Genomic DNA, 15,451 nt, shown 5'->3' with positions numbered 1-15,451 from the left:
TTTTATTCTCACTCTCTCTGCTTGCTGTCTTTTAACCACCTTTCTATTCCAAACCACACAATTCCCTCTATTTGTGCGCCCTGAGCTTTCCACCCATCTCCCATATAGGACCTTATCAAATGCCTTTTGACAATCCAAATACACAACAACAACAAATCACATTTGTATAGCGCCTTTCACTTGGTAGGACATCTCAAGACAATGCATTTATCTACGTTTGCACTCATTACATCAAAGTATTCTAGAAATTGGTCAAATGCAATCTGCCATTCACAAATCTATGCTGACTGTCTCAAGTTAACTCATGTCTATCTAAGTAATCGCTAATCTATTCCCTTATTCCTCATCCTCCCTTTCAAGGCAATCCAATGACTTGCCCCCTCTTACCTCTCTGATCTGCTAACTTGCTGTCAACTTGTCCGCTCCTTCCGTTTAGCGGCTCCGGCCTGTTCCATGTCCCCCGCCCGACCTGCCCTACTCTTGGCAGCCGGGCTTTCAGCCTCTCTGCCCCTGCCTTTGGAATTCCATCCCACAAACCCTTTGCCTCGCTCCCTCCCTTGCCTCCTTCAAGGCACAGCTCAAGATCGTCCTTTTCAATGGTACCTTCAGCCATCCTCCTACCTCTCTGCCCTCCCTCACCCCAACCCTGTTCCCCCCACGCTTTGGTCCTGTTCCTTAACTGTTTAACACCTTGGGACATCCTCCCGATATGGAAGGTGCTTTACAAATGTAATTTTGTTGTTAATGTTGTTACCACCTCAAAACATTTACCCAAAACTGACATCAGGATCACTGGCCTGTAGAGCCCTGGCTTATCCCTGGCCCCTTCTTATCCGGAGGCGCCACCTCTACCACTCTCTAATCCTCTGCCACCCTGCAATCGTCTCTCACCCTCCAACCGACCAGACTGAAAATGCTTAAAAATTACCAAAAGTCTGCACAATCTCCTCTCTGGTTTCGCTCTACAAACCGGGATGAATCCTGTGATTCATCAATTTTTAATTCCCTAACTTTTTTTTAAATAAAGTTTTCTTTAATATTTATCACAAGTGGCTGTTCCTCATTCCCCTCTGTGCTCTATTTTGGGAATACCCCTCTCCTCAGTGAAAACTGAGACACAAACACTGAGACAGCTCCGCCATCTTCACCTTATCCACAACCTATTTACCACTTCTGTCCCTGGGTGGCCAGCCCCCTCCTGAGGTTTCCTTTTACTTCTAGTACATTAATAAGCATCTTTAAAAATGTATCATTTAATATTGTTCAATTGTCATTTTTCATGTTCTCTCTTTACCCTCCTAAAGATTTTTTTGCCATTTTTCTAAGCCCATATCACAGAGTTCAAAATCCTCATCCTCACCTTCAGAGCTCTTGCTCCTTCCTACCTCAGTGATCTTCTGACCCCATACCTGTCCGCTCCATCCACTCAGCAGGCTGTGGCCTGCTCAACGTGCCCCGCCAGACCCCCTCCACCATCGGCGGTCATGCCTTCAGCCTTTCTGTCCCCATCCTTTAGAATTCTATTCCACATTCCCTTCACCTCGCTTCCTCCCTTGCCTCCTTCAAGGCACATCTGATGATCTTCCTCTTAGACCGTAGCTTCAGTCTACTACCTTCCTTGCCCTCCACCTTCCCCGATCCCGAATCCCTGCTCGGGTCCAAATCACTGACTGTCCAGCACCTTGGTACATCCTCCTGACGTGAAAGGCACTATACGAACGTAATTTTGTATTGTATTGAATATCAAATGCAAGGGTTATTATTATTTAGAGTATCCAAACCAAACTGAGAATTCCTTTCATCCCACCTACGCATTGAAATCACAAAGTTGATTATTAGGATAGAATGTACACTCTGTCCTTGGATGAATGCATACTGTTGAGGGGATGCCCAGGCTTTGAGACACTAGAATGTGCATTTGTATAACTGCTGCAGTCTAACTAGATAAAACTGCAGTTTGCCATTGTATGATAAACTTTTCCGCTGCTTGTCCAGCTAGAACTAGCCTACTCATTGGGGTTTGTCTTGCAGGGTTCACAGGAGCTTAATGGGAAGAATCCCTGCCATAGTGACTGGTCTGGCCTTCCAAGTGATGCTGATGAGCCAGGCTGGGATGGGCTCTGCTTTCATCAACAGTGCTCTGGACCTAGCTGGCTCAGGAACTAGACTAGAGATGAGGAGTACGTTGCCAAATATGTCACCTTGGAGTTAATTCAGCTCCAACTAGAACCACGCCTACCCTCCTCTCCTTCATTTTTAACCCCAACTCTCAGAGTGGGTCGAAAACCCCTGACGGACCAGCACCCTGGCTCATCTTTCTGACATGAAGGGCGCTATTCAAATGTAAATTGTTGTTGTTATTCCTACTTTTCATGGGCAATAAGTCTTCAACACCCACAGACAGAGAGAGATACCTCCCTGATCCCCCTCCGAGAAAGACGCAGACAACATGAGAGACACACAAACACAGATTTACACACATACAGACACATACACAAACATAGATGTAGCCACACACAGAGACACACAGAAAGGGAGAGACACACACAGATACAGACACCACACCCAGAGAGAGACACACACACACCCAGAGACGCACACACCCAGAGAGAAACTCAAACCCGAAAAAGACACATGCAGCTAGAGAGACACACACGCAGATACAGACACACACATCCAGAGAGAGACACACAAACCCAGAGAGAGAGAGATACACACACCTTGAGAGACACACATCCAGAGAGAGAGAATGACACACACACACACAATTAGAAAGAGAAAGATACACACACACAGAGACACACACAACTAGAAAGAAACACACATACCCAGAGAGAGATACACACACAGAGACACACACCTAGAAACAAAGACCAACACACACACAGATACTGATAGACAGAGAGAAATAGACAAACAAACACACACAAATTAACAAACAGAAACATACACATACAGACAGAGGAGAGAGCGACCGACACGGACACGCTCACAAGCAGCAGTGGGGTCACTTCACAAGGCCGGACTCCAGACTCCAGCCCAGTCCAGCAACAGCAAGTTGAAGAGGTTAGGGAAGAACTCGAGGAGGTGAGAGGCCTGCAAGCCTCGTTCCTGGGCTCTGAGGTCTCCAAGGTGATTTTTTGCTCCAGAATTCGCACAATAGAGGAGGACGAGAAGTGTTTGAGTTTCTTTTCCAGAAAGTGAACAGAGGCAACTCTGTGATCTCTGAATTGAAGAACAGGAACGGCTCGGAGTGTGCAGAACAGGACGGCTGCAGAGGATCACAAGGTCCTTTAATGCTGACCTGTACTATCAACAGCACAGCCTCGAGGGATTTTCTGTCTGCCCTCATGGAGATGTGTGTTTCGTCCCAGGAATTCTGCTGTCACAGCACCTTGTGCTGTGCGGCCTCTTCCCAGCAACACACAGAGAGACCGATATCGAATGTGCCTGGAGGGTCATCAACTCGGTGAAGGAAGCCCTTTGGGACTGCCAAAACCGGATGGTCTTCAGGCATGGAGAGGTGTTGGTCAAGGCCTGTGTTAGATATAAATAAATACACTCAGCATTCCTTTTAGGTAAAGTCTGTTAAACCAAGTTTATTCAACAACAATTCAATTGATGTGTGTTTATGTTAAGTGGAATATTATCAACAGCAATAAACAATATCACCATGAGTCCAGAAAATGGTACACAATTCCTTTAGTTAATCATACTTTCAATCTTCCATCAAGGTTCCTTGTTATTTGTGCTTTCATCAGCTTTTCATGTGTTTTCCTCTGTCTTCTGCTGATTCTCCTTGCTCCATTTTGGACTGCACCCTACTCTTCTTTTCCTTCTTTTATAGCCAGCATTCCGACTCACTTCTTTATTTCTTTCACAGCTTGCGCATGTGCCCAAGCTCGTACATTTCACTCCATCATTAACTTATCCAATCACATTCACTGACCAATCGCCTTATTCTCTTTTCAATCCCTTCTTTGCATAGTTAGTTGGCATTGATTATCCAATCCGTTACATATATCTCAATGCATCACATGTCTGTATTCTTCAACACCTGCTACAGACCTTGTGCAGGTGAGAGTCAGGGAGTATGTCACGAGGGATGCGCTGAAGCTGGGTTTGGCAGAGGTTAAGGCCAGATGGGGACTGACCGAGGCTTGGGCAGCTCCATGATGGGTGTGCGCATCAGTGCCAACTACCCACAGGACAGGGAACCTGTGCTCAGGGAAGGATTGTAGAGAAAGACACTCAACCTGTAACCAGAGAGTGTTCCAAGATGTGATGGGATCCTTCCCCATAAAGGGGGGAGCAGTGGATTGGGAATTTTGAACTGCCTTTGTTCAGTGAAGGAAGGCAGAGCTGGGAATAGCCCAAAGTCTAACTGCTCCCTGTAAGTAAAGGCGGCAGAATAGAGGAGTGAGGAGACCCTGGTCCCTCCGCTTGAGGAGAGTGGGAGACAGTACTGGCTGACACAAGGGGCACTATATTGATTTTGGCGTAGATGTGTTTTTTCCGATTATGGATTTTTTTTTACACGAGGCAAAGGAATGTATTGTGTGTGTAATTGCTTGGGGAGCAAAAGGAAGGGACCGTTTGCACTTTGTCACGGGTTTCAAATGTTTTTGGTTTGCGAATGTTTTCTTTGTTCTATCATGGGTGTGTTTTTATTATTATGATGAGGAAAACTTAATATATTTTTTACATACCAAATAAATATATATTTGTTAAAAACATTGAGCTGAAAATAAAGGGTTTCTACACACTGAGTGGTGAGAACATAACAGCGTCAAGCCATTTGAGATGTATTCCTGATGTGAAAAAGGTGCTGTGTAAATGTTGTTATGTTTCAGGAGGGAAGCTCAAAAATGTTGCTTGTGTGGTCCATGGTCATTTCTCAAATAGAGCATCTGACCCTCGGCAAACGTTTGGACCCCACGGTCTAGACTGTGTGATTTCTAAATTCCTGACCTATGGATTGAACCCATAACCTTGTGACTCGTAGGCAAGATTGCTACTGTAAGCCAGGCTGACATATAATCCTGACACCCACTCTGGAAGCTGTGAGAGTGTGTGTGAACTTTAGGTGAGGATTGGATTGAGCTGTTCAATGCCCCACCCACCCCCACCCCCAGGGTCATGGCATCTCCTGCCCCTCACTCTCTGGATCACACATGAATGGGAGCTCAGGCCCAGGTGTAGGAGATGCCTGTGGAGATGCCCCTCAGAATAGAGAAGTGCAACAGGTTGAGGTGAGAGCTGTCACCATGGCACCATCTGGGGAATCAGAGCAGCACAGAATCCGCTAGTACAGGAGAGGCAGCTGTCGCTCAGAATCATCAGTCTTTATATTGGAGTGCAGGGTAGACTACAGCATGAATATATACTGCCAACCTTCCAACCTCTCTGGCCTCCTTACTCTCCGAGCTGCTTACTCACTCTCCGAGCTGCCTACTCTCCGAGCTGCCTACTCTCCGAGCTGCCTACTCTCCGAGCTGCCTACTCTCCGAGCTGCCTACTCTCCGAGCTGCCTACTCGCCAATCCACTACCCACTGCCTCTGCTTGACTCGCTCCAGCCTCCTGCCTGTCCCACTTGTGCTCTGTTCCAGCTGTGCTTTCAGACACTGGGCTGTGAAGCTCTGGAACACACTCGTCTATCCCTCCCCTTTGCCCCTTTCTTCCTCATCTTCAGAGCGCGCCTGAAGATCTTCCTCTTCAACGGTGCCTACAAGCCTTCAGACTCAGATAGTTTTACCAACTGAGCCAAGCTGACATGCATTACATGCAAGACATAGGCAATCCAATCAGGTTAGACTGAACAGTCAATAGAATTGGAAATAAATACATGAAATAGATCACAGAAAGAGTAACCAATTTAATATATTGTTTAAAGATGGGCAGGTTCATAAACAACAAGAATACAATCCACTAACAATCTGCCCAAATGGGGTTTGTGACAGGCACTGAAGTCAAAGTTAGCCACGAGTCCTGCACATTGGGCTAGATTTGCTTTACAGTTTGACTTAAAGCTTCATAAACCTCTTCATACTTCATTACCTCATCCTTTATCTTTCGAGCCACATCTCGTATCTGTTTAGCCATTTCTGTCTCGGCTCCTTTGCTGAGGTCAATGGAATCCACTGTGATAGAGTAGATATCCCACGCAACAAAGAGTCCTGACAGAACGCCAGAAACCGCCTTGAATGTTCTTAAGGACTGTTTGGTCACGGCTGAAGCAACTGCAGGAAAAACACCCAAGCTTTTTGCAAAGACCTCAGCCACACCAATGAAAGCTTCTTTTTCCAATTTGTCACTGCAATTCTCATAGAAATCAACTGCATTGCGGAATTTATTGAAGCAATCTGCCATTTCCTCACTGTCCTTTTTATACTTTTCCATGATTTCATTAACTCTTTTTTGTTTATTGGATTGTGAAGCAGAATCCACTGCACTAGCTGTGATGTTAGTGAGACCACCAGCTACACCCACCCCAACTCCCACACCCGTGAGTATCAATGATGTACCCAATGTGAAAGGGGCAGCAATTAGACCTCCAATAGTTAGAGCCCCTCCAACAACACCTACAGAAGACCCTGTAATATTGGCAATGGTGGCACCTTTGTGACACTCGTCAATATTATTTGCGATCTCTTGGAGTAATATCACATGTTGATTCATCCTTGCTTTCCAGTCAGGGAACTTCTTTGGAAAACTTTGTAAGTCCTCGGCTTTATTATCCAATTCATATGAGTCCCTGTTATAAATACAATTATATCTCAGGAGCGTTCACACATCATTGGCCTGAAACATGAACTGATCCTCATTGTGAGTGCAATGCAGAGTGGCAGGTGTCATGTGGAGTGGCACACAGTAAGGAAAGGAGAAAGGTACTGGGTGGGGAATGTAGTGGCACAAGGCAGGGAACTGTGGGGCATGGGGGGGACGGGGCAGGGAATGCAGGTGGGCATAGGATCCAGGATGTGACCAATAGGGAAGTAGTTTGGAGCTGTATTACTGGACATCAGTACTCCAGTGATTGAGAGTGTGAGCTTCAGTGATTTACACAGAGGAGGGAAGCTGCCCAGGAGATTGACACGGTTGATCTCATCTTTCCTGAAAACCTACCCAAACATTTCCCATCACCGCAACAAGCTATTTCTTAAATGAATCCATTTCCTGGCCTCAATCACCTTCCTGATAATTGATTCTAGTCATTATTTCTCCTCCTTGAAGATACTTGTTGGTGTCTGGATACCTGTTGGAACATGCCCTTCACACCATGACACTGTCCTATCATCTTGCCCTGTTGCTTTGAGATACCTGAAAGTAATGTTCCAGTTTACTTTCTAATCAGAGAGTATTATTTACACTGTGAGGTCCCATCTTTACTGCAGTGACAATATAACTCCTGCTGAAAAGTATAGATTAATATTTTGTATCATGTTTGGTACTGTTCTATCTTAATGGTGATATTTAGCCTACAGTGTTAAGCTACTATAGATATTGTTCTTACAATCTCCTTCTGTACCCTGGAAATTATACCTCCACTTTTGGAAGACAGTCTGTGTGTTAGCTGGTTAATATATAGTAAGGTGGTGTTAGCTGGTTAGACTCCAACAGTATCCCAACACACACTTTGGGGGCCCCAAGCATTGGATTTTGCCAACCTGTGTCTAATACTTTCTGGAGTTGGGAAAGCACCAATCTATCTTTGGAATTTCCACGTGTAGGTAGGCTGCATGGAATTCTCTGTTTGGTTTCGATACTCTTAAGCATGGTGTTGGGTTTCTGCATGTGTCAGACACACAGCTGACCAACAAAAGTGACTGAGGAGATGGAGAAAAATGTGGCCAATGTCCTGGCCTCAACCATTCTTCCTGGACAATGTGTTCCAGTTGTTAATTACCCTCTGGGTAAAGACAAATTCCTGATGTCTGTCCTGAAGTTGTACTTTACATCTCCAGCCCTGTCTCCTTAAGTCTACTGCCTTAGAGCATTCTAATGTATTGATCTGGGTTTACCTTTTCAATCCCATTTAAAATGTTACACACCACTATGAGATCCCCCCTGAGTTGTCTTCTCTCAAGACTGCAGAGCTTGAGCTTGTCTAGTTATTGCTCACAGCTCATTCCTCTAACACTGGGGATCAGCCACATTGCTCTCCTCTGCACTGTCTCTAGTGTCAGGGCAGTCCCTTTATGTCACAGTGATCAGAGCTGTCTGCAGTATTCAAGGCCTGACCAGAGGGTGATGTCTGGGGTCTAAATCCCACACCAGGGCTGGGGGGGTGGTATTGACTGGATGATGAGAGGCAATAGAACAAGAAACAACAATCAGACAGAGTTGGACAAAAGATAAAGTGAAGTTAGGAAAGTTAGGGAAAGGATTCTCAGAACATGGAATGAATTTCCAGCAGTGTCTGTTGATGGAGCATTGGTTGAGGTATTTTGGAAGTGAATTTAAAAAGAACATATGAAGAGCAGATGTTAGAAATGATGGTGAAAGAACAGAGGAGTTGGATAGATGGCTTTTTTGCTGTAGCACAAACCCACACCTATATAATTATTGACCCACAATTTTATGACTGTACGTACCAGTACATTCCATCAAGATCTGCATCTGGTAAATAAGTAATACAAAAAATATAACTGGTTATTATATGAAACTAACAGAGTGAACAGACACAATCCTGGATGATGCAGTGACCACACAGGAGGGAATGTCCTCACCACTCGCGGGTAAACAAAGCGTTCTCCCCTCGGCAGCGACGGGAGCAGAGCATTAATGTGGTGGCTACACAGGAGCCGCGAGTGGGGAAAACTCAAAGACACAGCAAAAGAGAAACACTGACTGAAACAAGGACATAGACACCACCCCCTACCCAACAAACACAGGCACACACAGATACCATAGTTTGTGGAATGTCCAGCTCATCAAGGTGGGAGAGGCAGAGGCCTTTTCTTGTTTCAAGAGGGAAGTGGACAAATATGTGAAAGAGAGTGGCTTGAGATTTGGAGATAAAGCAGAGAAGTAGGATTGAATGAACATCTTGCTCTGAGAACCAGTGTAGACTCATCGAATGGCCTCCTTCTGTCTATAAATTCTATGATTCACTGATTCACAAATACACTGACTGTATGTAAATGTAAGTAGTTGTCGTTCTAACTGGGGGGGAGGAAGCGTAGGGAGAGTCGGAGGGTGTTGATCAAAGTCACAATTGAAGAGATGGGATTTTGAGTGAGTGTGAAGGTGGGGGGAGAGGCTCAAGGTGATGGGGTTTCAGACAGTGGGGTTGTGTTTGACGGCTCAGGACCGTCCCTGATTCAGAGGGACGGCAGGTGGTTGTTATTTTATTCGGTGCAGTGGGCACAGGATTGGAATAGAAAGTTAATATTGTCATCAATTCCAATAGATTAATTACCTGGTTTGGGTTAATATTAATAGGTTCATATTTTAATAACAATAGTCTCTTGCATTTGATTTAGCACCTTATCACGTCTTCGAGATATCTCAAAGCACTTAACAAAATATACTGTAAAATGACTTGACTGTATATCTTGTAGCGAGACATGGCAGCCAATTACTCACAGCAGTGTCCCACAAACAATCATGGATTGTATGACCAAATAATTTTTTTTAAAAAGGATTATTTTTAATATTTTTTCATATTTTAATATTTTTAATTTTTATAGGAATCAAACCCAGGTCCTTTCACTTGCGAGGCAAGTGCTCTAACCACTGAGTTACAGGACTTTCCAATTTTCATCAATTCCAATAGATTAATTACCTGGTTTGAGAATCCCTGCCATTGTGTGAACTCTTTCAAGTCGTTGATGATGTTTCTGAATAATCTTTGGAAATGAAAAAAATGAATGTCAATCCAATCACTCGATCCTCAGTGACAATAACCACAGTCATTCTGATCATTATGTCAATCACATTCTATATTTAAGTTTGAATTTAGTGTTTAAAACAATTTGTCAGTGATCAATGGGAAGGATGTGTATCCAGGGACAGATAAACATCTCTGTATTCCAAGATATAATAATAATCCTTAATAATAATAATAATCCTTGCATTTGATATAGCGCTTTTTACGTTGGGAGGACGTCCCAAAGCGCTTCACAGAACACACTGTAAAGTGAATTGACTGTATATTTGTGGGCAAACGCGGCAGCCAATTGCGCACAGCAATGTCCCACAATCAGTCATGGATTGAAAAATGACCAATTTATTATTGTTTTTGGTTTTGGAGGGATTATTATTAGGCTCTGTGTGGAGTAAGGAAACTTGCCCAAGGTTTCGCCCTCTGCCTGGAATTGAACTCAGGCCTCTCACTTGCAAAGCGAGTGCTCTAACCACTGAGCTGCAGGACTCCACAGATGTTACATTCCATTTCAATAAACATCTCTGGAATTTCCATGTGTAGGAGGGATACATGGAATTCTCAGTTTGGTTTAAAGAGTTTTAAGAGTTTTAATTGCGATGGGTATACACATTTCTTTATGGTCAGCTGGGTGTCTGACACATGTTTATTTAAACAGGATGCTCACTCTCTCCCGAGACAGAAGAAGCCTGCTTATCTAAATCTGGAAAGTATTAGGAGCAGTTTGGTAAGAGTGACAGCTTGGGGATCCCAGAGTGTGGTTGGGATAACTGCTGGAGTCTAACCAGCTAAAACTGCACAGTTTGCAATTGTGAGCACTGTCTGCAAGCTTTCCCGCTGCTTGTCCAGCTCGGACCACCATACCCGTTAGGGCTTTGGCTTGGTGGGAGCTGATTGGAAAGACTCCCAGTGTTGGGGCTGCCCTTTTGAGGCTTGCGATGAGCCAGGCTGGCTGGCCTATCATCAGCAGAGGCTATTTAGATTAGTCATTCCTCAGAACCAATGTTGACTGTGTAAATAATAATCCTTTGACTAACATCGATAGTCAACTTTGTATGTTGTACGTGAACTGGGCAAAATGTTGGGCAAGTTTCCTTACCCCACACCCCTGTTTACCTAGCAGTAAGTAGGATCCTGGTTGCTAGACAATTGGGGATTGCTTTTCCGGGGGTAACAATTTCTTCAAAAACAAAATAATTTGGTTACTCGATCCATAACTATTTATGGATGACTGCTGTGCATAGTTGGCAGCCGCATTTTGCCTTCAAAGTATACAGTCAATTCGCTTTATAGTATATTCTGTGAAGCGCTTTGAGACGACTCGAAGATGTGATAAGGTGTCATATCAAATGCAAGGATTAATATTATTATTGAACACTGAAGATTACATATTAACCACCAATTTCGATAAATCCAGCCAGCAGCAGGTAAATGGACATTACTGTTTGCTGGTGACTTCAGGGTTTCATATCAGCCTAGAAATCAGAATGTTTTCATAATAATCAATATATATCTGTGATATGGACACAGAAAAACATCAAAATGAAAAATTAGGAAGGCAAAGAGGACATAAAAAAGACTACTGGACTATATTAAATGAAAGAGTTTTATGATTTTTCATAAACATATTAGAAGTAAAAGGAAAGCTCAGAAGAGACTCTGGAACTCCCTTCCTCACTCCCTTCGCCTTGGCCCCTCTGTTCCTATTTTCAGTTCTCGGCTGAAGACCTTTCTTTTCGACTGCGCCTTTGGTCACCTTCCTCCCCTCCCCCTGGCTCTGCCCCGGAATCCGTTACTGTGAAGCACTCTGAGACGCCGTCCGGCATGGAGGGCGCTATATAAATCCAAGTTGTTGTTGTTGAAAAGGGGCCGGGCCATCCAAGGAGAAAAGTGGGGGAATAGGTGGTGGATAAGGTGGGGATGGCAGAGCTGTCTGAGTGTTTTTGTCTTGTTTTCACTAAGGATAGCTGTACACCCGCAAATAGAGCTAAAAGGGGAATGAAGCACAGCTACTTGGGACAAAGATCAAAAAGGAAACTATACTAAAAAGCAAGTTAGGGAATTAAATATTGAGAAATCAACATCAACAACTTGCACTTTATATAGCACCCTCCATTGCAGGGTAGTTTCTCAGAGCGCTTAGAAAAATCACAGGATTCTTCGCGGCTGGTAGAGGGAAATCAGTGAGGAGGCTGCAGGCTGTTGGTGATTTTCAAATGTCTTCAGTCTGGTTGGGTAGCATAGGATTGCACGACTGTTTGTGGGACATTGTGGTGCACAATTGGCTGCCGCGTTTTTCCCACAAATATAGAGTCAAGTCGCTTTACACTATATTCTGTGAAGCACTCTGAGAAATCTCCGAGATGCTATATAAGGCACTATATCAAATGCAAGGATTATTATTATTCACAGAAAAACGAGACTTATGATAAATGTCAGGTTCAAAATACTTCTTGTGGAGGCAGAGAGCATGGCTGAGGTACAAAATGAGTACTTTGCTTCTGTCTTCACAAAAGAAGATGCTGTTAATGTCACAGTAAATGAGGAGGGGTTTAGAGAAATTGGATGAGATTAAAAATAGATAGAAAGGAGGTACTTAAAAGTTAGAAGCGCTCAATATAGAAGAGTCATCCATTCCGGATGGGTTGCTGAAGGAAGTTAGGGTGGATATAGCGGTGGCCACAATCTATAATAATCCCTCCAAACCAAAGCTATAATAAATTTGGTCATTTGCAATCCACGACTGTTTGTGGGACACTTCAGTGCGCAATTGGCTGCCGCGTTTCGCCCACAAATATACAGTCAATTCACTTTACAGCATATTCTGTGAAGCGCTTTGAGACGTCAAAAAGACATGAAAAGCACTACATCAAATGCAAGGATTATTATTATTATATAATCTTTCAATCCTCCTTGGATATGGAAATGGTGCCTGAGGACTGGAGGGTTGCAAATGTGACACCCTTGATCAAAGAAAGTAGAGGGATAAACCTTGTAACTACCGGGCATTCAGTCTAATGTCAGTGATAGGGAAACTTCTAAAGACCGTAATCTGGCACAAAATTAATTTTCACTTAGAAATCATAAATTAATAATTAATTACTGACAGTCAACATGGATCTGTTAAAGATAAATTGTACCTGACAAACTTAATTGAGTTCTTTAATAAGGATTGATCAAGGTAATGCAGTTGATGTAGTGTATATGGACTCTCAGACGTCATTTGATAATATGTCACACAATAGATTAGTTAGCAAAATTGAAGCCCATGGGATAAAACAGACGGTTGCAGCATGGATATGAAGCTGCAATAGTCCAGCTTTGAATACCTGCACAAGATAGACATGAAGTCCAGGATAGTGGCTGAGACAGCAAAGTAAACCAGAGTCACAATCCAATGTTTGCAAGTGAACACAAAGTTGTGTGACAGGTTGTGGTTGGGAACAGTTAGGCTGAGTTCACAGAGACAATTCCTAGATTCCCTGCCATATGACCAGTCTGAAACTTTCAATCTCACCTCAAATCTTCTTCCTTTGGTCTGGCTTGATGGTGAGATCACTGGCTGGGTCACTGGCTGGGTCACTGAATGACCAACTGGCTGGTAATGCAATGGGAGAATTCTAAGTCAGCTGCAATGAGTTGAAGAAATCAGCATTCGGCAAATATATAACTCATCATTCCTTTCACTTTCACTGAAACCAATAACAGTTGGTTGCAGCAATGAACATGTGACTCCATAAATGTTTACAACGTAAGCAAAGGCGTTATGAAATGTGAAAGGAGTTACTCAGTGACACATCACCAACTCAAAGATGAAATGTGAAATGAAAGGAATGGGCTAATAATGTATACCAGATCCTGGAAATGTGAGAGCAGTAGATAATATAATAATAATCCTTAATTTGATACAGTGCCTTATCACATCTTCGAGAGACCTCAAAGCGCTTCACAGAATATAATAAAAAGTGAATTAATTGTGTATTTTGCTGGTGAAATGTGGCAGCCAATTGTGCACAGCAGTGTCCCACAAACAGTCGTGGATTCAGTGACCAAATTATTATTATTTATTGTATAGACAGAACCATCCAGTAATGGGTAGGGTGCTAATATCTCTCACCTCCCTCATAGCTAGACCTCGTATCGCTGTAATGCAGCCTTAGAAATTTACACTGCACTCTCTCAACAACAACAACAGCAACAACAACTTGGATTTATATAGCGCCCTCCACTCTGGACAGCGTCTCAGAGCGCTTTACAGTAACGGATCCCGGGGCTGAGCCGGGGGGAGTGGGAGAAAGGTGACCAAAGGCGCGGGCGGCAGAGTTTTGAATTATTTGGATTTTATGGATGGTAGTGGATGGGAGATTGGTGAGGAGGGCGTTAGAGTAGTCCAGCTGAGAGGTGACAAAGGCATGGACCAGGGTTTCAGCGGCTTTTGGGGAGAGGTATTGGTGGAGATGGGCGATGAGTCAGAGGTCAAAGAAAGCGGTGCTAGTGAGGGACCGGATGTGGGGGAGGAAGAATAATTGGGGGTCGAACCTGATGCCCTAGTTACGTACGGGTTCGGAGAGTTTTAGGGGGAGGTTGAGTAGGTGGAGGATGTGAGAGCCTTGAGATTTTAGAGCCAAAGAGTATAGTTTCCGTCTTGTCAACGTTCAGTTGAAGGAAGTGCTCATCCAGCCCCTGAGATCTGACAGGCAGCTGACAGAACATCAGGGGACTGGAAGTTGCAAAGAGAAGTGGAAAAATAGAGTTGGGTGTCATCTGCATACATGTGGAAATGTACCCCATGTCTGTGGATGACATCCCCAAGATTGAGCATGTAGATCAGAAAGCGGAGGGGGCCAAGGATGGATCCTTGGGGTACCCCGCAAGTGACCGGGTGAGAGTAGGAGGAGAAGCTGTTTGTGCAGATGTACTGCTGGCGGTTTGTGACGTAGGACTCGAACCAGGTGAGTGCAGTCCCACTGAGGTGGATGACAGAGGAAAGGCGGTGGAGGAGGATGAGTGATCGACTGTGTCGAACGCGGCCGAGAGGTCCAGGAGGACAAGGAGGCAGAGGGAGCCCCGGTCACAGATAGAGAGGATGTCGTTTGTGACTTTCACAAGAGCAGTCTCTGTACTGTGGGCGGAAACCAGACTGAAGGGGTTTGAAGAGGGAATGGGAGGAGAGGTGTGCGCGAAGTTGGTTGGCAACAGCGCGTTCTAGAACTTTTGAGAGGAAGGGCAGGTTAGAAATAGGGCAGTAATGGCTGGGGTTTGAGGGATCTCGGGAGGATTTTTTCAAGAGGGGCATGATGACAGTAGTTTTGAGGGAGGCAGGAACTGATCCAGAGGAGTGGGACTGGTTGATGATGTCAGCCAGTAGTGGGCAGAGGAGGGGGAGCTGGGTGACCAGTAAGTTGGTGTGGAGGGGGTTGAGGCAGCAGGTGGTGGGTTCCATGGAAGTGATGGTGGGTGAGAGGGAGGAGGGAGAGATGGGGAGGAAGGAATGTAGGATGGGTGTGGTGGTAGGAGCAGGTGATGAGGAGGCTGAGGGGGGCAGAGAGGGCGTGGTGGTGGGT

At 44.5% G+C, this 15,451-nt stretch overlaps 1 protein-coding gene across 1 annotated transcript; it reads right to left on the bottom strand.

The window, feature by feature from the left end:
- Positions 1–5,859: 5,859 nt before the first annotated feature.
- On the bottom strand, positions 5,860–13,493 carry LOC103187864 (apolipoprotein L3-like). The gene is given in 4 exon segments (NM_001292648.1): positions 5,860–6,755; positions 8,596–8,620; positions 9,789–9,852; positions 13,405–13,493. Coding segments are annotated over 3 exon segments (801 nt in total). The 5' UTR covers positions 9,811–9,852; positions 13,405–13,493; the 3' UTR covers positions 5,860–6,001.
- Between the last annotated feature and the right edge of the window lie 1,958 nt (positions 13,494–15,451).

Source organism: Callorhinchus milii, unplaced genomic scaffold, assembly GCF_018977255.1.
Source record: "Callorhinchus milii isolate IMCB2004 unplaced genomic scaffold, IMCB_Cmil_1.0 Scaffold1, whole genome shotgun sequence".
NCBI lineage: Eukaryota > Metazoa > Chordata > Chondrichthyes > Chimaeriformes > Callorhinchidae > Callorhinchus > Callorhinchus milii.
Note: the sequence above shows the minus strand (reverse complement) of the source record. Positions and strands in the feature narration are given on the sequence as shown.